The sequence below is a fragment of the Antechinus flavipes genome, chromosome 2 (assembly GCF_016432865.1).
Source record: "Antechinus flavipes isolate AdamAnt ecotype Samford, QLD, Australia chromosome 2, AdamAnt_v2, whole genome shotgun sequence".
Lineage (NCBI taxonomy): Eukaryota > Metazoa > Chordata > Mammalia > Dasyuromorphia > Dasyuridae > Antechinus > Antechinus flavipes.
This window is the reverse complement of record NC_067399.1, coordinates 148,978,432-149,003,934: the sequence shown is the minus strand read 5'-3', so window position 1 is coordinate 149,003,934 and position 25,503 is coordinate 148,978,432. Positions and strand designations below refer to the sequence as shown.

At 37.2% G+C, this 25,503-nt stretch overlaps 1 protein-coding gene across 2 annotated transcripts in view; it reads right to left on the bottom strand.

Moving 5' to 3' along the window:
* Positions 1 to 25,503, bottom strand: part of ACOXL (acyl-CoA oxidase like) — a 511,030-nt gene that overhangs the window by 189,983 nt on the left and 295,544 nt on the right. For both annotated transcript variants that reach the window (XM_051975799.1, XM_051975800.1), the window contains exon 12: positions 21,228 to 21,381. In XM_051975799.1, the coding sequence (XP_051831759.1) occupies positions 21,228 to 21,381 (154 nt within the window). The remainder of the gene's footprint in view (positions 1 to 21,227; positions 21,382 to 25,503) is intronic.

Below are 25,503 nucleotides of genomic sequence, written 5' to 3'. Positions count from 1 at the left end.
AAATTCTTTGTCTCCAAATTCATAAGTATTTCTACTGCACCAGGATTTTCTGAATCTTTTTTTTTTTAATTTTTACAGAAAAGAAAAAGTTTCAACCTGTGTGTGGTTAACAAATACACTGGATGGAGCAACAGATGACACAAATCACTAAGGATGATTCTGGATGTCCCTGGGGACTGAAACCAGAACACAGAAAGGCTCCTCTGTCCAAGACCTCCTACTCAGGATCACTCTGTCTCTAGTCTTTTTTCCTCCTCGGATAATTCCCACTATTTTGTCTGTGACTCCCTTAAGTACTCCCTATTTTCTTGTGTATATTAGATTGTACTCTTCCCCATCTGATATCACTTTATATTAATGTTATACATTGAATTTTCATACTTGAGTATATGCTGTTGCCTTCCCCCTTGAATATGAATATAAGCTCCTTGAGGGAAGGGGTTATTTTGTCCTTTCCTTAGTATCCACAATGCCTAGCACAATTTCTTGACCAAAGAAAGTCCATTATTAGTATTATTATTATAGTTATTGATAACAATATTAATAGTAAGTATTTATAGAATACTTCTAACATTTGCAAAGCACTTTATACATATTAATTCATGTTATCCTTACAACAACCCTGGGAGGTAGATTCTATTATTATCTCCATTTTACAGATGAGGAGAATGAGGCAGATAGATTCATCCAGGGGTCATATAGCTAGTAAGTATCTGAATTCAGGTCTTCTTGACTAATAGAAATCTTCACTGTGCCCTATGTATGCATAATATACATAATGTAGTAGGTGCTCCCTTAACTGTATAACTCAACATTTGCATTGTGCTATAATCCCCTTGTTCCCCCTCTTCCCTAATGCCTCTGGCATTGATAGTATGTGCTGCAACATAAACATCTTATGCTATATAATAGAATATTCTATTCCATAGGTACCTCAGGAAATAGAATGCTGGAGCTAGGATGCTGTTATTCATTCATTTCAGTAGTATCTGGCTCTTCATGACCATTTGGGGTTTTCTTGGCAAAGGTACTAGAGTCGTCTGCCATTTTCCTCACTGACTCATTTTGCAGATAAGAAAACTGAGGAATATGGGGTTAAGTAACTTGCTTAGGACCATACAGATAAGAAGCCTTTGAGGCCAGATTTTAGTCTTCCTGATTTCAGACTTCGCACTCCATCCACTCCATCACCTAGCTACCCCAGGCTCAGGAGGACTTAACTTCCAGACAACCTCATGTATTTACTATCTATATGACACTGGAAAAGTCACTTAATCTCTGCTTTGGTTATGTCATCTGTAAACAGGAATAATAATGGTACCTACTTCCCAGAGTTGCTGTAAAGATTAAATGAGGTAATATTTATAAAGTGCTTTACAGACCCTAAAAAATTATACAAATGCTGCTGCTGCTGTTACTATACTACCATCTCTCTTTTCTATTCATCCACAGAATACAATAAAGTACTTTATGACATCAGCCTATAATATTATCATAAATAATTCTGTCTTCTTCCCTAATTGCTCTCCTTGTGGGGGACTTTTTTCATCTCCAATTAGATTGAAAGTTCTTTGTGGGCAAAGACCACAGTTTATACTTTTTTGTTTCCCACAGAATGCCTAGTATTGAGTTCAAACTCATAAAATGCTCATTGTCTAGTTACAGGATTAATCTGATTAATTGTGCAGAAACTTTGCATTTTCAATGATTTCATGAATAAAAGCAAAAACCACTGGTTAATCGTCTGTACAGAGACATGACCCAGGATCCTCTGCATTACAAATTAGCCCTGTTAGACAAGTCCTAGGCAATTTCCCATTAGAAAATCCATAAAACCACAATGACTAGCCTCTCAGAAAAGGCTAAGGTATTTTCAAGATGCACTAGACTGTATTAGAGAATGGATCTTTCCTTGGAGAGCTTGAGTATGGTTTTAAATTGAGCAGATTGGGGAGAAAACTTGTGTGAGACAGCAGCTTTTTCCTCTTTGTCTTGAGATGGATAGATGGACTAAATCCTCTCATGGAGGCGTGGATTCCATCCAGAGAGGGTGAAACAATGACAATAAACAAAGCTCAGGAGATATAAACTTGGCAAAGAGAGCCCTGCCAAACGCCAGCTCTCTCCCTTGCCTTTTCACATGTCTGGATACTTTCCATGGCATGTGCAGTTTATAAACACCTTGTTTATTCCCTGAACGATTTTGGCAGGAGGCTCCTGAGGAAACCTGCCAATACAATGGGCAATTCCTTGGGCTTATTTCAGCAATCCTACTTTTCTTTGTCATACAGTTTGCTTTTGCTGTCTTGTAATCTGCTCTCTCCTTTGCCTAAAGGGGCAGGGTATATTGAACAGGAGCAGCTCAAAAAGGCTCTGAAAATGAATTTATTAAAGAGCAGATGCTGCTGGATATCATACTTTGCCAGCAAATGGGGGCAGTTTATTTTTCATTCAGATAGGGTTAAATGTAAGGGAGTTCTAAATGAGGAGGTCCGGAGATGTCAAACAATATCTTAGCCCAACTGGCAAAATGAGATCCAAATCTGTACACTTTCAGAACAGAAGCTATTCCTGTTAGATATGAGAGCCTTTGTGACATTTAACAAGAAAATTTAATCTTTCTGGCTAGGTAGCATGATTCTTCTGAATATCTATGTTCAAACTTGTTATTGCCAGGGAGTCTGTGACTACCCAGTCTTCAAGGAATAATGAAAAAGGAAACTAGGAGGCTATCCATATCCCTAAGGTTTTTGGAAGATGACATGGAGAAGATAAGGCTAGGGAGGGAACTTACTCAGAGACTATTAAAAATCCTTTAAATATGGAGGGACTGGTGGAGAAAGGCAGGGTTGAATGGACAGGACTGAGTTGTTTTAGTCTTAAAAGCCAATGCCATTTGGCATCTGTTCAGATGAACTACTGAAGTGGGTCTCTATTGATTGTAGGTTTGAAACCCCAGTTCATAATACATTGAGTCATATGTAGGACTTCTGTGTTAATGGTGCTAATAGAAGTAATTTGGGATATATAAAAACCTAAGGAAAAATGAAGATTACTCCTTCTTCCCACCAATGTCATTAGTGACTAGTGATAGTTTTGTTCTGACTCTCTTGAAGCTATTTGACAGGTCAGCCTAGTCAGTGACAAAGGATTAAGCAATGTTAAAGGTGCAGTATGCACCCTTACTGTACTTGCAAGCTGGCAAAGATCATAGAAACGACCCAGTTCAATCTTCTATCCAAGGACAAAAGCTAGTGACAATCAGCACTAGAATTCACATCTTTTGACCCCTAGTCTAGGATTTTATTAAACCAACTACCTCTCTTACAATTATAGACTCATAGATTGAGAGTTATAAGAGACCTAGAGACCATCTACAATAACTCCCTAATTTATAGATAAGGATAATAAGGTCCTTGGAGATTAAATAACTTACCCAAGATTATACAGATAGTAAGTGACAAAATAATAACATGAACTGAGATCCTTTGACTTCAAAGCCAATGTTCTTTCCACTGGATCATGATACCTCTCCAAGAAATAAGGAACTCTTCACAAATTCACAAGTCATCATTGAGCCCTTCTCTTTATTGTTCCAGTTTTAGTATATGTGCTGCCAAACATCTAAATTTAATACAGGAAGATTCCAAGGAGTGGTTTGAGAATGCTACTGCTCTAGATATATAGAATAATAATAACAGAATAACTGATATTTATATATGGTGTTTTAAGGTTTGTAACCACTTTATGTATGTGTTATCTTGTTTGGCTTTTACAGTTACTCTGTGAGATAGGTTCTATTATCCCATTTGATAGATAAGGAAACTGTAGCTAAAAGTGATTCATTGGCTTGCAGTAGTGGAAGCAATATCCTTGTTCTCATGCAAATTGCGTTATTTTTCTCTTCAGAGTTATCTCTTCAGATAAGTTATGATTAGCTTATAGAACTAGTGCCTCCAGCTGTTGCAATCACTTCCCAACCATCCAATTACAAAACAGCCACAAGGAGCTCCAGGTATTTGTTCTAATGTTTGGCTGGTGGATCATAATGGACAATTGAGTCCAGAGTTTTACTGAGCTGATTCAATTCAAATCATCTTTAATGTACATCCTTGTTGCCTAGTATCCTTTTGTTAATGATCCATGGTCTCATTTTGTTCTTTTATCAAACATAAGCTATCAGGAGACTGGCCTGAGTCAGACCCAGCCCAAAACACTCACCCAGGCTCATAAAGCTAAGAAGTGTTTGAGGTGAGACTTCAACCCAAATCTTCTTGACTTTAAATAAAATATTCTATCCACCATCCATCCATACCACTTCTGGAATAATTGCAGATAATAACAAGATAATAACATTGCTCAGTTTTCCATCTTATAATTATTTGACATGGTGAGGATGGGGAAAGGGAACTCTTTAGCTAGACCTGGAACCCTCCAAATGGCCTGATGTGGCTGACAGCTCTGTTAACACTGACCTTTAGATTTCTTGGGTATTTCCTTAGCGTCAGTCTAAAGGTTCACCTTTACTGTTGCTTGACTGTTGACTGTTGTTGATAAGCCCACTGTATCCAACCATTTCTTTCTCACTCTTAGCAATTAAGACAATAAGTCTTATTGCTCTTATGACCTTAAGACTGCTCTAAAGTGAGAAGGACTGCCTCAGAAGGTAATGAGTTCCATGTCCCTGGAGGTCTCCCAGTGGCTATGGATGAAGACTTGTCAGAACAGTATAGAACAGATCCTAGTCACACATGACCTCTGAAGTTGTTTTCCAATAGAGAGATTCTGTGATTCTGTATTTCTGTGTCTGTGTACTTTTCTTCCAGCACCATTGACCCAGAAATCATTACTATTATCCAGTGATATATTTCTGCATAAAAGATGCACAGCATGATGCAAAGGAAAGCATTGGATTCAGGGTCATAGAACGTGGCCCCAAATCCCAAGTCTGTCTCTTGCCGCAACTACATATTTTATAACTACTTACAAATATATAAGTATTACATTTGGAACAATATATGCAAACATATGTACATGTTATCTTCCAGACTAGAACAATAACAACAAAAAACATTTATTATGCACCCACTGTGTGCCAGGAACTGTGCTAATCACTGGGGATATCAAAGAAAAGGGTGAAAAAGTCTCTGATCTCAAGCAGCTTCCAATCTAACACACATAAGAACAAGATATAGATAGGATAAATAGGAGATTGTCTGGGGAGGAAGTGGAGAGGTGGGGAAGAATTCAAACTACAGAGGACATCATTAAAAATACACAGAGCTGAGATGAGGAGTGTCATATTTGAGGAAAAGCAAAGAGGTCGATATTAATTGGGTTGAAGAGATTGGAAAGATAAAAAAGGGTTGGGTTAGAAAATGCCATAAAACCTAAATAGAGGTTTTTATATTTCATCTTAGAAGTTTTAGGTTATAAGATAGAAGTGCAGGTCAGACCTACACTTTAGGAAGTTAAGTTTGACTAGACTTTAAATTCCTTGAGGGTAGGAATAATTTTTACTTTTGTCTTTCTTTAGTGGTATCTTACACATAATAAACCCTTAATAAATAAATGCTTGTTGATTGATTACCTATGTGATTTGGGGTAAATTACAACTTCTGTATGTATCTATAAAATTAAGGGGTAGAACTAGATGACTTCCAAGGTCCCTTAAGTTTTTGACCTATGATCCTCTGGGTCTATGAAATGATAATAAGATATGATCATTGTAAGCCTATCCATTTGCCTACCTGTTTTTGGAGTATTATATTTCTTAGAATGTTTATTTATCATTATTGATTTATTTAAAGTATACATACACAAAAAACTATTATGTTCCAGAACACAATAATGCCTTGTTCGTCCATCATATATAGGGTCTAAAATATCCCACATAAGTGAATTTTCCAGATAACTAAAGCGTATCCTTTTAACTCTCAAAACTTTTGACTTTGCCTCTAATGGAAATATTTCCAAATTACATTACATACTACCCTTCCTTCTTAAGCTATAATACTATACTATAACAGTCTCCGTTTCTACCTAAGTGTGGAAGGCTGTTTAATCCTATGCTGAGAGGCTTCCAGACTCCCAGGCCTTTTGAGTGCTTTTTATACATTCTTGTTTCCTTCTTGGCTGCTATACCAAATTGCTGTTGGCAAAACACCTTCCAATAGCCTTTCGGATTTGTTGCTTCCAATTTATTGTGATTGAGATGACCAACTTGGTTAGAATTGTGACTAATGTAAGAATAAACAAAGATCTCTGAAGAGCTTTGACCAAACAGCTCATCTCTGAATAAAGTCCACCAGTTTTAATAAATGGACTCTGAAAATGATGTCTGGGTTTCTCAAATGTCATTTTTGCTCACTTCTTAGTTCTTAGCACTCTTCCTGGTAGCTGAGGTTGTCAGATAAGTACATGCTAGATAAATGAGTTATTGTGGTTTCTTACTCTCTGTGGGATCAGCCCTGGGACCTAAATGGTTGGAAAATCAAAAGGCTCCCTCTGTGATACCCTAGCATAGATTCATCCCTCTTCATCTTTATATGCATTAGTCTATTCCTGTCAGTCCCATCTTCTTGCCAAATCACATAGGGTTGGGCTGGGAAGGGAATGCAAAAGAATAGCCAGGTATAAAAAGCATTTTCCTAGCTAGGCCCTGTGGGTGTTGACCTAATGTTAAGGCACGGACAATCGGAGAGCTCACAGAATCTACTCAGGATGAGGGGCCACCACTAGAGTTGCTTATATCATTTTCTGAGTAGACAGTGGTCTTTTTTTTTTAATTTCCTGGTTGCCTACTTGTCACTCACTACTTGCCCTAGTTCTTTCTACTCCTGCAATGACTACAGAGACAATTTGGAGGACCACAGGGAAGTTCTAGGTTGTACACAGGATTCTAGACCTCAAATATGTTTGCACACATTCAAGTAAACATACCAAGAGACAAAACCAATCATCACCTGAGTCAATGTACAGTCTGACCATCTCTCTACTCATCTAGTGAGTGAGGAAAAAGGAGGGACACAATCATGGAACATTCAAGGAGAGGGAAGTAGATCTGAGATTATGTGGCCCTGATCCCTGTAGGATTTAAACATGTAGAATTCTGGTGAGAATATGATTCAGGCATTGAGAATGAGATGGCCACTCCAGGTGGGAGAGAGTAGAGATGGATGGACTAGGAAAGAATGAGACAGCCCAGTTTGTCTAGAACAGGGTTTCTTCAACTTTTTCCACTTGTGACTCCTATTTATCCAAGAGAATGAGAATAAAAGATTGTGCTATTTGGGTTATACAGAGTTACTGAAGGCTTTAGAAAAAGAAAGGGACATGGACAGACTTTTACTTCAGTAAAATAATTTCAACAACTGAACAAAGAACAGATTGAAGAGTCTTCTTGTAAAACACACTCCATGAATCTAGCAGAAACATTTCTGCACAAACTAAACTTCTGAAACCAGTATGTGGAAATGTTTCTGCTACATTTTTTGGGTCTCCCTGTTTTTTTGGGCTCTGAATAAGAAATTTCATTTTGCCTTAAAAGTGACCAACTTGGCAATACTTGGGGTCAATCCAAAAAAGATTCTCATATTTGTTCTCTTGCAATAAATTTGGATTTTCTATCACTCATGTAGTTCATTAAAGTATTTATGAGGATTTTTTGCAAGCCTTTGTTCTTATGTATTCTTTTAGGTGCAAAAATTTAATTGTTTATAAGATAAATGGTCTACTATTTTGTGATGCTGTATCAAATTTTCCCTAAAGGTTAAATATTTTATTATTGAATTGATGTCATTGGAAAATATATTTAGTCAAATATGCTGTTTTATAATTTGAATTTTTACCTTTTAAATACATTTCCATTTTAAAAGCTAAATAAAGACTTTTCATACAACTTTTCATTTGAAATGTAAAAATTATTACATTCAGTCTAATAGAGCTATTACTTAACTTTATTTGGGGGGGGTGTCCTTGATTTTATGGGTGTGTACACAGACATACCTCAGAGATGTTGGTTCAAAAGTTCCAGACCACTTCAATGAAAGTAAATATCCCAAAGTGGAAAAAAAAAATCCAACACCACGAGGTAGGTACTGAAGTAGCCAGGTATCTCAGAGGTTAGAGTGCTGGGCTTGGAGACAGGAAGACAAGTTCAAACCTAGTCCCAGACTCTTACTCTGTGACCCTGAGCAGGTTCCTTAGCCTTTGTATGCCTCAGTTTCCTCATCTGTAAAATGAGGATAATAACAACACCTCCATGGTTGTGATGAGAACCAAATGAGATTATAAAGACCTTAGCACAATGCCTGACACATAGAAGGTACTATGTAAATGTTTATTTCCTCTCTTTCTCTTCCCTTTTTTCAGATTTCAAAGTGAAGCTCATATAAATAAATAAATAACTTATGTAGTACATAATTTACAAGTTACTTACACAGTTAGTAATTATCTAGTAAATTAGCTGAGTACAAGTCCTATAATTCTTTTTGTTTGTATCATTCATGTTGTTTCCTGGATGGGTAGGAAGAACTTCCAAAGCATTTGGTAATACTCCAAGGATTTCTTTAGTGTCAGTGTTTCTTCCATCTATAGAAATACCAATCCCTATAATCAACCTGGTATTGAACCTTGCACTTAGCTAAATTACCTTTAGAAGAAAACATACTCTAGTCATAGGCCCATCCTTGAAGCTATTCTAGTCTGTTAAATCTTTCCAGAGTCTGTGTGACATGGACAGAGTCTTGAGCCCATTGTAATAAATGCTTACTAACTACTTGACACTGAAGACACTACCACAACACCCTGAGGCATTATAGGAAACCATTGGTGGAAAATTTGATTAAATAACAATAGTGATTAATATTTATAAAAAGCTTTGAAATCCATGCAAGAAAAATGGAAATACCATCTATTGTTATTCATTAACTGATCTGACTCCCAGGATGTAAATCTCATTTGTACTTTATTTTTATGCACACCAAAAAGGCAGGATGGCCAGGAGCGAAAGAAGAAAGAACCCTATTAAATTCCAGGTGCCTAAGAAAATACCAGGAACAGATTCTCTTATATATGTGCTATCAATGAACCTGGCATTTATCAGCCTCATTGCTGAGAATATCCTTTAAGCGACTAAACTTTACTCCTTCCACATTTGTCATGTCATGTAAAGAAAGTAAGAGTTACATTTAACTCTCCAAGAAATGACAGACCCAAGGGTCTCCTAGGTTTTCAACTGACAGGCTGTGATAGAATTATGGAAATTTTTCTTGCTGAGCTATAAATATACTAACTTATGGAGAGAGATTGATCTTTCAAACAAAAGTTTTCAAGAGGAGTTCAAAAAACTATCCATAGGGGAGTTACCATCAAATGGGAACTCATCAGAAATATCTGCCAAAAAATGCTCCAACTTGCAAATAATAAGGGAAATGCAAATTAGAAGGATTCTGAGGTTTCACATTGCACCCATCAAAGTAGTAAAAATGAAAAAGAAGGAAATGGTCAGTGCTAGCAAATTTGGGGGGGGGGGAATGAATACAATGTGGGTGGAGCTGTTACAAATTAGGAGGGAAATTGGAATTATACTAGAGAAGTTGCTCAATTGGATATATATATGTACCCCAAGGACCAAAGAGTTGGTTTAAAAAAAAAAAAGCCCCATTTATACAAAAATACTCAGAGTAGAATTACTCGTAGCAGCAAAAAAAAAAAAAAAAAAACAAAGAAACAAAGAAAGAAACAAGGTACTCAACAATTGGAAAATGGCTGAACAAACTGTGACAGATAAATATAATGGAATGCTACTGCTCCATAAGAAAATAAGATTATGTGGAATTCAGAGAAATGTGGGAAGACTTATATGAACACAATGAAGGACATGTAAACAATTATAGTACAGTAAAAGACAAACAGATTTATTTTTAAAGACCAATCTTGATAGTATAGATCAAACAATGAAACATACCTCCCTCCTTTCAACAGAAATGTTACAGGTGGCTGATGTGGAATATTGAATACTATGCCAGATTTGATGAGCAAGGCATAATTTCCAGGAAATGATTGGAATTTAAAAATTAAAAGCACTGAGATAAGTAAAAAGGTGAGGAAAATCATCTACCATTAAAAAAAATTGTTAAAATATGAAAAATGCAAATATAAACAAGGCTTATATTTTTTCAGGCTCCAGGAAAGAATAGAAAGATGAGAGTTTAGGATGATCAAAACAGATTAAAATGTCATGAACCATTCTCCATTTTCAAGTGGAAAGTTCTCTTGGGAGGAAAAATGGCAAGGTCAATAATGGGAGAGTCCAAAAATGAATTAGGAGAGGTTTTCATTTTGTCTATACCAATAAAAGGAGAACAAGCAAATTGTTCAACAGTGAACTGTTCAACAGTTCAACATGGCATTTAGTGTTAGACTTTTAATAAGGAAACCTGGAATCAAATCCTGTCCCAACTCTTATGGTCTATGTCACCATGTGGCATCAAAGTAACATGTATTGATAGTTGGAAGGCACTTTAGTATCTTATTACTTATTACATCTTATTACATCTATTCTGCATTTAAATTTCTGTTCATGATTTTCAGTCTTATTCCCCTTGATATATTCTATAGGATGGGCATATTGATCTTTTTCTCCCTCATATATAATGCTTCATCTGCTATCTCTGTATCTTTACACAAACACACACACACACACACACACACACACACACACACACACACACACTTAACCAAAAATACACATAACAACATAGACTAATGGTTTCAATGCTTTTGGTTATTCAGGAGGAAAAGGATGCTATTTTTAATTTCCAAAAACTTCATGGACCTCCCTTCTACCAATAATTAAATTGGTTATTGACTTTATGTATCATCAGTCTCCCTGGTTATGATAATATATGATTTCCTTGAAAAAAATCCAGAGTTCCTCCATATTGTTTCCATATCTGAAATACATTACATCCTTATCTGTACCTTTGCAAATCTTTCATTTTCTTTACACTTCAATTCATGAATCATCTTCTGGGGGGGGGGGTTTCTGGTACCTCCAACTGTTGGCATCTTCCTCATTAAGATTACAAATTATCTAATTTGTATGTAGTTTATATATATCAAGATATATATATATATTGTCCCCACAATTAAAATGTAAACTGTTTAAGGGTAGGGAATATTTTACTTTTTTCCCCTTTTGTATCCTCAGCACTTTGCACAGTGCCTAGCACATTATAGGCATTCAATAACTAAATGCTTATTAAATGACTGAATCCTCCTACTTTTTGGTAAGGAACTATTCTTCTTTAAATAATTACCTTATGATAAATGACCCTAAATTTTGTTACTATTTTATTAGGATCATTAACATTAATAGTCTGATACCCACTCAGATGAGTTAAAACTACACCAGGAACTGATTTCCTCATTTAAAAAATGAAAGATAAGTATTGGTTGGTATCTAAGTCTCTTTTAGACTCTAGGAAATAGAGTGTGAATAGTATATCTATTATTTATTATAAATTTACTATATAAAATCATGGGAGTTTACATTTGCATAGCAAACTATTGATTATTGAGTGCTCATCTCAAAACAATCTTGTGACTATGATGGAGTAGTTCAAGAACAAGTATCCCCACTTATTTAATTGATGAAGAAACCAAATCTCAGAAAACTTAAGTTACCTGGCCAAGGTTATCCAGATAGCGTCACAGTCAACACTCAGCTTTTGTGGTTTATTGGAGGAACATAGATTTTTTTGCAAATTAAGTTATGTATTTTCTCAATCAATAGACTAACAGTAAAACTGTTATTAAGAGAGTCCTCATGTTCAAAACTATTGAGAACCAATAGCCTAGGATGTGTGTGTGCTTGGTTTTTCCTTTTCCTTTTCTGGCAGTCTATACCTGCTGTTCACTCAAATCCAGGAACCTCCCCCTGAACAGCAGAGGACTGTGAAATAAATGTCATCTACTTGAGAAGCTGATCATCTGCCTCAGACCACCCTCATGCTATAAAATTGGCAAAAAATCCATTGGAAAATGAGAAAAGGGGAGACTCAATAACCTCTGGCTTCCAGAAGTCAAAGTCGTCATCAAAAAAGGTCTTGGGTAAAAAGATTCCGTGATTCACTCCCAAAGCTTCCCATCTCTGAAGGAAGCTTTCCTTCCATTAATCAGGGAGGGTGTTTTCAAACACCCAGTATTTTACTTTGCATGCAAATCTTTCTTCAACATGATGTTCTTACTACAGATAAAATGCCGTCTTGCTTGGGGCAAAATCATGTCATCCCTAGGAGATGGAAAACCCCCCACAGTCACCAACCTATCCTATGTGAACAGGGGAACATGATACTCTTGGCTTCTGAAATGGAAATAATAACTTCACTTAAATGACAAACAGCTCTTTGACAACTGGTAGAGGAAATTGTTGCTGCTTTTTCAGATGGTGTTGAGGTCACAAATGAACACAGAGCAATTATTCAACTCACTTTTGCCAAATGCTTGTTTGAAGACAACTTCTGTTTTTTGTGATCTACATTTCTTTATGTACTTTAATTTCCCCTAAGGATTTTTTCCTTTCTGTAAGTTTTGCCTTCTACTTCTTTCCTGCATGGCTCCCATTCCAGTCTCTCTAGTCTTGAACTCTCTCCATCCAGCCCCATTCTCTTTTTATTTATTTAATTGGAGGCAGTCAGGGTTACATCACCTGCCCAGAGCCAGACACTAGACGGAGTCTGAACTCCAGAGATGATGTTGTTCTAGCCGCTGTACCACCTAGCTGCTCCCCATTTCACAATGGCCTACAGGTCATGTCGTCTTACAGAAATGATAGAGCAAAACCTAACTGACTTTATATATGGCAACTTATGTCTGGGATAGGATTGGAAGGAGGGGAGAGAATAAGCATTCATATGGCACATTTTAGTGCGATAGTGCTAAGTACATTACAATTATTATCTCATCTGATCCTCACAACAACCCTTCAAGATGGTGTTATTTTCTCTCTCTATTATACAACTGAGGAAACTGAGGCAAGTAGAGATTAAGTGACCTGTCCAGCGTCACACAGATAGTAAGTACTTGAAACCAGATTTGTACTCCACTCCAGACTCCAGGACTCGTTCTTATCTGTGCTTCCTAGATTTTAAAAAAATCCCAAAAAGTTCCCTATCATCCCACCTGCAGATTCCCAACATTCTACTTGTTGGAGATTCATTCTTCCTGATCAAATCTTTATCTCTACTAAAAATGACTTAGCCATTGAGAAAAGTAAGCTGTGAAGACATTAGTGCTTACTTTCCTATTAATAGATAAATTCGGATAGAACAAGGTTGGGCAGGACAGGTCCAGAACACGAGCATTGCTTAGGCAGAACTAATCTGGGTAACCTCCTTCCTGGAAGCACTCTGCTCTACAGAATCTTTTCCCTTCCATTTTCCTTTTTCCCAGCCTATGACTTGGATACAGACCAGATCCCCTCCCCTAGTAGATCCTAGTAGAAGGTAACAGAGAGTAACACTTGGAGGATTGGGGTGAAGAGGAATTGCAGAGACAACTAGGCTAGATGTCAGGAAAACTGCCCATTAGAATAGTCCAAATGAAAAAAAGACTGCCTTGGGAGGTAGTGAATTCCCTGTCACTGGAATGTTTCAAGCACAAGCTGGATAACCCCTTGATAAAGATATTAGGAGGCATTTATTAGTTTTTTGGATATTGGACCAGACCCTTCACATCTCAATCTCTCCCCAGATACAAATGCCTCCCTGAAGAAAAAAATAACCTTGCATTTACTTTGTATATATATTTTTATTTATGTGTGTGTGTTTATGTGTGTGTCATATACTCCCTACCCTCTGCCCCACTTTCATTGAGAGTGAAGGTTGACCTTTTATTTGTTTGGTTGTTTTGTTTCATATCCTCAGCATAATACCTGACATACAGTAGGTGTTTAGTAAGTACTGGTTGGTTAGCTGAGAAAAAAAGATTCTTTTACAGGTATAGGTTGTCCATATTCTCTGAGATTCAACTCTGATTTCTGTGGGTAAAGTGAGGAGCTCTGAACAGTCAGGGAAAGAGCCCAATGGCACTGAGTACAGCCAAGTTGAGAAGACAGGATAGGCTTTAAATCCTGATTTCCTATTCCTGCCTTAATTTGAATTTGGAAGTAGTGTGGAATATTTAGTTTTCTAGGTCTGAAAAGCATTAAAGAAGCTAACTTTTTTCAAAAACCATATATATTTTGAAGATTTTCTTCTATATTTTTTGCAAATTAGATTCTATATACAGAAATGAGACAGAAACAAATACAGAGACAGAGACAGAAAAATCTAGAGAAAGACCTAGGAGATGGGGGTGGGGGGGAGACAGAAAGACCTCAGAGATAAGGAGAAAGATCAGAGAGAAAGAGGGAGGAGAGAAGAAGAAAGGAAGAGATGGAGGGAGGGGAGAGAGAGTGAGAAAGAAAGAGACAGAGAGAAAGAGAGAGACAGAGACAGAGAGAGAGAGACTGCCAGCTGGAGCAGAACCAGGGCCAGCAAACACCTGTTTTAGAAGGCAGATTAACCCAGGATGGCTGCTAGCAGCTTCGAAGCAGCACCCGGCTCACTTGAGCTGAGTGTGGAAATAAGCCACCTGGTCTCCTGATTAGTTAGGCCATTAAGTGAGGTCAGACTGTCATTACTGTAAATTGCTTAGCTGCTTTGGCAGACTCTTAAGCTCTTGGTCCAAAGGGAATTTGGTGCATTGTGGTCCATTGCTGCATGTCATTTTAGCAGTTCCAATTTCTTTCCCACTCATGATGGCCACAAGCCATCCCTGAAGAAACAACAGCAATGCCCCCGAGAGAAAACTTCTATCCCTCTCTCTGTTTTCTAAAGTTCAGATGTATTTACTGAGCTACCACATTTCTTGTAGATTTTTCCTTGATACATCACATATACAAACTTGGAGAGGCTGAGGGGTTGGGCCCAGAGCCATCTCTTATGGTGTACCATCTCCTCATGAGACCTTTCCTGATTCCTCCAACTGTTAATTCCTTCCCCACAAATGTACCTTGTTTTTATTTTGTATATTCATTTTATTTATATTTATGTAAGGGGGAAAGAGTCAGGGGAGGGAGAGAGAGTTCAAGAAGGGACTTCTGATTGAGTTCTCCCAAGAAACCTGATAAAATTACAGGATAAAACAGAATGAGATGAAAGAGTTGACCCCTTTCAGACTTGGAAGGGGCCCATCTGCACCTCCTAAAGGGGATATCTCTGTCATACTTTGGTCATTTTAAAGGAAGTGTCAAGAAGTTTATCTATTCATGGCAACTATTTACTCTATAATCAAGCACAGCTCTGATGTGAAAAAGCAAGAGAAGTTCTGATGAAGCCGTCATTCCAGCTGATCAAGAAGAGAAAATGCAACGTTCTCCTTGTCTGTCTGTTCCTGTCTCTCTTTTCCTCTGCCCTTTTTCCATCTCTTTCTTTTTTCCTCTGCCTTTTATTTATTTTTTCCTCCTCTCTTCTCCTTTTCTCTGTATCTCTACACACACACACACACCCATGAATCCAACTCTTGAGAAGGAATTGCTCACCATCTTTTTTCCCTTGCACTTTCCCCCCAGAATGCAGCAGTACATGGAGCATGGTAGAATTTCTTTTTTCCTCTTTTCTCCTCCTATTCTTCCTCCTCCTTTTCCTCCTTAACCATCAGCAATGACATCTTGAAGAACAGCAACTTGTTTAGCAGAAGAACCTCACCTAGCCAAGCATGGACTTAAGCACAGAAAATGGATCTGAAGAGTAGAACAAGACCAGGGAATTGGGTCCTCCAATTGCCCAGCAGAGTTCCTGCCCTGGGAAGGAAAAGTGTTAAAGAAAGGCAAGAACTCAAGGCCTTAGCATATGAAGTTGGAATCACCTTAGCTAAATGTAATCTCTTCATGTGCTCCTGACTAGCAGACTCCTTTTGTGTCCATCCTTCCCACTAACACTGTGTAAATTTGTTACCTGTGTGAATTGTCTTAATGGTAAGCTGATGCTCTCAATGTTTTCATTCTTCCTCTAGCTACTCAGTGAACTTGGGGAGAAAGTGTGCTCCAGGTTTATGAGGAGATGTTTAGTATTATCTTTTTTTTTTTTTGCTATAACATTCTAGTGGTCAAATCTTTGCTTTGAGCTAGTGGTATTACCTGGTTGACTATAAAAATTAAATATGCTTTTAAAAAAAATGTGAACCTAAAAATAGCTTAAATTTAAGATAGCAATCCCCTGGGACTCAATTTCCAAATTCAAATTGGGGGATATTCCCAGAAGGGTTGCTTATTTGTATGTATACATAGTGCTCTTAATAGAATGAAAACTGATTGGTGAAAGAGGCTGGAGTTTTTTCCTTTATATCACTAGGGCTGGCAAATAGTGTTTAATCAACATTTATTGATTAAATTAGTAAGAAGCTGGAGAAACCATTCCAGGGCCATTTTTTGTTTTGAAGGACTATAAACAGAAGCATAATAAATATCCTTGGAGGGAGAGGTTTGGAAGGAAGTAGAGGAGTATCTTAAATTAAGATAGAGGGATGTTTATGGTATGACTGTATATATAGGCCTCAGGTCTTGGGGGGAGTGGTAACAGGTTATGAAGCACTCCTTTCTCTGCTAATTGTCTTCCTACCTCAGTGAGTTCTAGCTCAGAAATAGGCCCAGGATTGTATCCCAAAGAGATCTTAAAGGAAGGAAAGGGACCTGTATGGGCCAAAATGTTTGTGGCAGCCCTGTTTGTAGTGGCCAGAAACTGGAAACTGAGTGCATTCCCCTCAATTGGATGTTGGCTGAATAAATTGTGATATATGAATGTTATGGAATATTATTGTTCTATAAGAAACGACCAGCAGGATGTTTCAGAAAGACCTGGAGAGACTTACACAAAATGATGCTGAGTGAAATGAGCAGAACCAAGAGATCATTATACACGGCAACAAGAAGACTATACAATGATCAGTACTGATGGATGTGACGCTTTCTAACAATGGATGATTCAGATTAATTCCAATGAGCTTGTAATGAAGAGAGCCATCTGCACCCAGAGAGAGGACTGTGGGAACTGAGTCTGGACCATAACATAGCACTTTCATTCTTTTTGTTGTTGTTTGCTTGCGTTTTATTTCCTTTCTCATTTTTTTTCTTTTTGATTTTTCTTGTGCAGCAACATAATTGTATGAATATGTATGCATATATTGGATTTAACATATATTTTTGCCATGTTAAACACATATTGAATTATTTGCTTTTTAGGGGATGGGATAGAGGAAGGGGGAGAAAAGTTGGAACACAAGCTTTTTCAAGGGTTAATGTTGAAAAATTATCCATGCATATCTTTTGAAAATTAAAAAAGCTTTAATAAAAAAAAGAAAAATTAAAAAAAGAAATTGACCCAGGCTGCTCAATCCTATTTAACATACCTTCCAAAGACACAATTCTGCCTAAAGAGTACAGTATTTGACTTATTTTTCCCCCTCATTTTACAATTTCATTTATTCTTCACTCAAGAAAAATTTATTGTGTCTATTAAGTGCAATGCATGGTGTTAGTAAAGAAATGAATATTTTCTGTATGATGATCTTTCTATAAATCCAAATTAGGTTAGTAACAATATGGCAGAATGACTTTCTCTTTATCTTTGTGCTTCAGTAACAATAACTCACCTTTACAGCTTAAACATGTTCCATGGCTTCCTCTTGCCTTTAGTATTAAATTGCAAACTCCTCACCTTAGCATTTTGGGTCCTCCACAATCTGGTTCTCTTTTGTTCAGTCATGTTTCAGTCATGTTTAACTCTTCATGACCCCATTTCGGGTTTTTTTTTTTTTTTTTGTCACAGATACTGGAGTGGTTTGCCATTTCCTTCTTCAGCTCATTTTACAAATGAGAAGCTGAGGCAATCAGGATTAAGTGACTTGTAATAAAACTAGTACCATTTATGAGGCTGGTTTTGAACTCATGTGGACGAATTTTCCTGCCTTCAGGCTCATCACTATGCCACGTAGCTGCCCCAGTCTGGCTCTCGACTACCTTTGTAAGACTGATTTGATGTTAATTTTTTTTCAAAGACATTCCAGCTAAACAGTCCTGAGCTTCCTTCCACCTCCTATGGGAAGCCATTGTGGATCTCCCAAATTATTGGTGCCCTTTCTTTCCTCAATTAATAAATAAATAATCATTTATAAAGTGGCCACTAAAATGTCAGGCTCTAGCTAACAGGTGATGAAGATAATGCAGTTACAACATGCTGACAGAAGCTGGTATCATGTGACTTTGTATCTTCATATCTGTGTAAATGACACATCCTTGCAGTAGACCAGGCTCCTTGAAAGTAAATCCTAGTTTTTTTTTCTGTCTTTGTATTTATGTTGCTATGGCCATTAGAAGTCCTTAATAAGTGGCTGTTGAATTAGACTGACTATGTTGACTATGATGCTTACAAAGCATTTTCCATTGAGCAAGAGAAAATAAACGTGGGTAAGAACAACCCTTTAGTTTGTGTATCTTAGAATCAATCAATGAATCTGACATCAGTGAGTCACAGGAGCAAAAATTCACCATTAACTTTAGGGAAGAATTTGAAAACAATGGAATTTTTACTAATAAGTGATACATCTATATTATAGTGGTCAAACAAGGTCTAATAAGTATGCAGGTTTAGAGCTGGGAGAGACCATAGGGATTGTTTCATTCATCTCCCTTTTCCAAGGTCACATACCTGGACCAGAAATAAAATAGACTTTTTAGACGCTAAGGTCATCACTTTCTCTTACATCACAGAGGGCAACTGAGATGGGCGAGTGTTTATCTACGCCCTATGTATGATGTCATCTACTGGACAAACTTGTGGGAGTAGAAAATTGGGAGCAAGCTCATTTGGCGCAGTTCAAATGGCCAATTACCCAAACTAGATTTCCCTGTGATTTTCTACTATTTAATTCTCCAGTTTTGGTGTCTAGTACATAATAAGCATTTAATAAATGTTTTTTGATTGAATGATTTGTACATGTTGAACCACAGAGGCACTTTGGAATACTCCCAGGGATCATAATAAAGACCCAGGAAAGTTTCAGGGCTTGGCAGGAGTTAGCTTTCCCGGTCCCCCAAACCTCATTGGGTCTCCTCTGGACACCCTCCCCTTCCTCACTCTCTCACTACCACAAATATTCTAGTTTGATCCCTATCTGGCTCCTTTCAATACCTAGGCAGAAGTGCCAGGAATATCAAGTGTCACTGGTTTCGAGGGTTTTTGTGGCAACTGTGGCACAAGACAGTGTCTCCAGGCACACTCCTGTGTGCAGGACTTCTCCCCTTATTCCTCACCGGGCTGTATTTTCCTTAATATATCGCCAACCAGACCTGGGAGGTTGAAGACCTACTCCTGATCAATGTCTAGGTGATAAGCCAGTCAACATTATATCATCCTCCCACATACACACACACAATTTTACTTGAGAGAAGCCATGAAAGCAGAACATCATTTGTTCCTCTATGACCTGCTAAAAAGTTTGTTTAAATAATAATGTAACACAAACATTCACCACCCTCCCCACAACCCAATAATGTGAAAATGACCCGGGATGATCTGGGATAGCAGGCATTCTGTTGTCCCATTATGGACACATCCATACTGGAAACCTCTCTAGCTTTATAGAGCCTTTCAAAACTTATGCTCTACAGTTAACATGTTTTAAGAACCCACAATGACCTTGATATCACAATGAGGCATTAGAATTGGACTTTAGAGTAGCAGTAAAACTAGAGGGACACACACACACACAAACACACACACACATTATATGTGTGTGTATTTATGTGTGTATATAATTAAATTAGCTCCATATAATTCTATGAGGGAATACACACACACACACACACACACACACACACACACACACAGAGTAACTCTGCTGACAGAATCAAAATTAGACCAAGGTAATCAGACCTTTCCCCAGGATGTCAAAATTTAGAGAGCTCAAAAATTTAAACTTCTGATTTTAGAAGATTGCGTCATTCTAATTGTGCTACATTTTGACAAAACTTTTACTCCTTTAACAGCACAGAAACAACTGTACTCAGCACCTAGTTAACAAGAATAATTAGATCAATTAGGAAGCTACCAGATGGCACTCTTCCTCCCCCAAAGACTACATACCAGGTGTAGGTATGTACATACACCTCCCTGATAAGGCCCTGCTTTATTCCAACCCCATCATTCCAGTCATTAGTTTACCCAGCAATCTGGGATTTCTTTCTAAGGGGGTTAGTGAGAGGGTCTTTCTTCTTCCAACCACCTATGTCCCCAAGTTTGTCCCCTTCCACTCAAATGAATTTATCTTAATTTTTTTTCTTATATTACTTCCACATCACAAATGACAAAATTGATTTGAGAGTTGCTTATCTTGGGTCCAGTTCTGTGAGACTTATCTTAAGCACCATATTGCTAGATATATCTGTGTATGCTGGTGTTTAAATAGAAAACCTCACCATGAATCTTCAACACCAGCTTCAGAGAACTTGGGTACTAGCTTATTTCATTTGGATCTAGCTTATGGAGATTATGGAAAATTATTTGTTCATTTAAGCCAAATAACTCTCTAGGAGGGGCTACTCTTAGTTTTACAACAACTCCCTTTTCACAAGATGATAATAGTATCTTTTGCTTAAATGCAGATTCACTAAAATGGGTTTTGAATCACTTCTATATTGTATTTTGAAAATGCTTCTGACTCCACTAACCAAAATCAAAGATCATGTTTTTCTGCCTTAGCCAAGAACCTACAGCACTCTTTCTAACTTTATTTCTAATTGTCACAGACCAAAGCTGAGAGCATTGCAATTCTATATGTCCTTTCTCTTTAAAAGCCAAATTTACCATTAGCACTGAAGACAGAGAGGTGGTACAATGGATGAAGCTCTGGGCCTGCAGTAAGAAAGCCTCATTTTCACAACTTCAAATCAAGTCTCAGACACTTACTAGCTGTGTGACCCTTAACAAATCCCTTAATCTTCTTTGCCTCAATTTCCCAGTCTATAAAGTGAATTAGAGAGAAGATGGCAAACCACTTGGTTTCATAGAGTCAGACACAATGAAACAATAAACAACAAAAAACCTTTAGCAATGATGAGACTCCAAAGAGGAAAAAAATAGTTCTATGAGGGCCAATGATAGATCTTTTGCTCATCAACTCACCATGCCTCCAGTGCATTCCCGACAATCTTGTAAACAAGTTATGTTTTCCCAGGTACTGTATGCTTTTAGACCTGCCACTAGAGCCTGCAAAGATCGGCTGTTGACAAGATCCTTCTCATGAAAGATATCTTCATCCAATAAATCCCCAGCATATCTAGAAGAGAAATTTTACAAAGCAGAATGACTTAACATCTTAACCACACGGCCAAGAAGCGACCCCACTGACCAACGAGAGAGCTTGAGGTAAACCACAAGGCTAAAATCTGGGTCTTGATGCAGAACTTGATGTACACTTTCAGTCTTTTAGGGTAAGCCTTTGAATATACCATAATAAAATTCACCAACCACACTTTTCTCTTGTGTTCCTAACAGTCAATGCCCATATTTCAAATGTCTCATTTTCATGTCATGTATGAGTTTTCTCGTAGTCCTTTCATGAATGAGAATCTTCTGTAGACCCTTATACTGTTTAATTATTTTAAATAATCTAAGACAGTATTAATGACTAACATATATTATAGTTTCCTTATTTTTCTCTTTTGATTAAATCTATTTTTGCTTTAACTTTGTTGAGATTATGATTACTACCTTTACTTTTTTTTACATAACAATTTTACATCATCTTTTTTTATGCTTGTATGTATCTTATCTTTTATCCCTCCTGATTTCTCTGCTTTATTTCTCTATACTTGCCCTTCTATTACTTAACCTCCTTCCCTCCCCTGCATAGATCTCTCTCTCCCTCATCCTCTCCTCCAACTTTGCCATCTTATTTCCATCTGAATTTAGAAGACTATTATAGTCTTCCAAATATATATGTTGTTTCCTCTTTATCCCATTCCTATTAATCTGCATACCCTTCTATACCACCCCCATCCTATTCCCTCAGCCTCTTCTTTCATTACATTATTCTCTTAATGTATATATTGTTCTCATTAAACCAAATTTGATATGAGTAGGATTCACTCTAAAAATCCCTCCTTAATCCTCCCCCTGCCTATTCTCTTATCTTCTCATTTCTTTCTGAAATTAGAAGACTTTTAAAGCCTTCTAAATATACACACACATATACATATGTATATACATATAAAAGTATGTATATATGTATGGTTTCCCTCTTTAACCCCTTCCCAGTGAATGTAGGGTTTCAGAACCACCAGCCCTGCTCTTCCATATAAATGCTTTTGTGTCAGTTCTTTCTCTGATACCTCATTTGTATAAGATAACTTCTTTTTCTGTCTTTCCCTACATGGTTTTGCTTTTTAGAATCATATCATACTCAGCTCGATCACAACCTTTCAAACTACTCAATTGCTAATAACAATCTTAAACACATGGTTTACATTTTCATGTATAAAAGATAAGCAGTTTGTTCTTATTGAGCCCATTGTAATTAATCTTTGATGTTTACCTTATATTTCTCTTGGATTTTGTATGTCAAATTTTCTATTAAGTTCAGGTCTTGTTGCAACAAAATCCCCCAAATCTGGCAATTTATTGAATGTCTATTTTTCCTATTCCCATTCCCATACTTAACTTTATTGGTTATGATGTTTTGATTGCAACTCCAGTTCTTTTGCTCTTTGATATATAGTGTTCCAAACCCTGTAGACTTTTAATATTTCCATTGCTACATTTTGTGTGATTCTAATTATGGCTGTACTATATTTGAATTTTTTCTTGTTGCTTGTAATATTTTCACCTTGACTTAGGGATTTGGAAATTTAGTTATGGTATTTCTATAAGTTTTCCTTGTAGGATCTCTTTCAGGTGGTAGGTGATAGATTTATTTCTCTTTCTACTTTCCCCTTATTTTAACACTTCTGGACAATTTTCCTTAATTATTTCCTGTATTATTGTATCCAGGTTCTTTTATTTTTTGGTTATAGGTTTCAGGTAGTCTGATTATTCTTATGTTCTCTCTTCTTGATCTATTCTACAGATCAATTGTTTTTCTTATGAGATGTTTCATATTTTCTTCTATTTTAAAATTCTTTTTATATATAATTTTTTTGGTCTCTTATAACTTCACTGGCTGTGCTTTATCCAATTCTAATTTTCAAGGAGTCATTTTCTTCCTTAAGTCTCTGAAACTCCTTTTCCAATTGATTGTCTTTTTATAAACATGTTGGTTTGGGGGGATTTTTTTTTTAATTTCCTCAATCTCTCTCATTTGATTTTTGAAGTCTTTTTTGAGTGCTTCTATGAAATCTTGTTTGGACAAGTGACCATTTAATGTTACTCTTTGGAGTAAGAAAGGCTTTTTTAGCTTCAGTATCCTCCTCTGAAAATGGTTTTCTCTGTTCCCATAATAACTTTCTATAGTTGGGTTCTTTCTCTTTTACCTGATCATTTTGAAGCAGATTATTGGTGGTAAAACCTCTAGTCCTGGAGTCAGGCTTCAGGTCCTCCTTCAATTCTTACCTCTAGCCTAAAACCAAAATCAAGAACTCTGCCCTCCTATAAATGCCAGAAGCCAGCAGCATCCCAGTCCCACTGCTTCTGTATTCACCAACTAATTCCTCCTCATCCAGAACAGCAGCAAAGCTAAACTTGGTATCCTTCATCAGCAGAACTTCCCTTAATCTTCCCTTCCTCAGACATCTGACTCCCCACACTGTCTCTGAGAAGAAAATTCCTGTGGCTAGAGCTAAGGCCTAGCTCCAGGGCTCACAGCTTGCTGTTTCAGAGAAGCTAACCTGGAGGTGTTTACACTTCACATGGGCCAAAACCTCCATACTGGTATCTATCTTCACATACTGCTCTACAGTCACCTGAAGTGCTATTTTGTCTTATTTGTGGAGGCGATCTGAAGAGCTTGGAATTTTCCAACATACTCCACCATCTTCCAAGGATCCTCTCTCTATATGATCTTTCTTGCTTTTAAAAAATGGTAGAAAATCAGTAAACAATATCTTAGTGGTAACAAACCATTTTGCCCAATATGCATACTATTGCACAGTCAGGAAGCAGGAAGCATCTGGAGTTGCTAAAGTGCTTTGGGAAAACTATAATTCTATAGCTGGTTTCCTGCCAAAATTCACTCTAACTCAGGTAGAGACTCTGAAAGAAAACTACTGAAGGAGGTGTTGGGTTTGGCAGGAATTAAGGCACTCTCCCTTACCACCCTCAGGGAGATCAAAGTTGCCAAAAATACTAGGGCTCCTGAGGTTTGAACAGAAAGCTCACTGGAATCAACACACCTGCATATGATGCTCCAAAGAATAAAGCCATGGGCTTTACCACATACCTGTGGATGTTTGAATAAGTCATATCTGCCTACTGATTTGAATAAAAAAGCATAGAAATTCATGCCCAAGATATGATTCACCTGACAGATTGGCTGGAGGCCTATCACCTTGCTCTGGCCAAAGCTTTCATAGAAACAAACAATGATAGGATGTTTGAGTGAATTGTCAAGGTCTTCAGCAAAAGAATGCAGTTCTGCTGAGAAGTCTTAGAGGGCATGGAAGATAAAAAATTGTGGAGTAATGGAAAGCCATCTTGCACTAAGTAAGTATGTGGAATAATGGGCAACTTCCCAATCTACAAAATAGATATTTGGATAATACATACTCAACCACCTATTGTGAACTGAAGAATTAGTCGGGCTTGTGGGTGAGCAAGAGTAAAAGAGCAATGGAGAATCAGCCAAATGTGCAGGAAAAAGCATATTTATCAGTGACAAAAATGATCTCTGGAGATAATAGCTTAAATAATGATTTAGATGGGGAAGAAATTAATTGCTGATACATTCCAGAGGGTCAGGGAAATCAACAATCTCAAAAAAACCAATGTAAGGGCAAAAGGAAAGGGAGAGAGTAGGAGCCAAACACAAAGACATCCCCTTTCCTGATGAATACTACAGTGTGGGGGGAGCAAAGAGCATCCTTAGAAACCATAGAGATCAATGGTCTACTCAAAACATCATGGTGGAAGCGCTAGGCTTGTTTACTCAGGGACCAAGCTTACAAAGGATACTTCAGAACCAAGAGGAAAAGTGGTACCCATGTATCCATTGTTGGAGTACAAGTATACTTAGTATATAATTGCAAAATGTGTCATTTTGTGTTCTATGTGATTCATACCTTCTTAGGCCATAAGCTCTCTTGTTTTATGCTTCTTTACTGTATCTATTGGAAGACAGGCATATTATACCAGTATATAATATGTTTCTGCACATTAATCTAGTCATTTTACCCAATCTGTTATCCAGTGCAATATTACATATGGTATTTGACTTGTAACCTTCTTTACTTCAATGAATAATCATGTA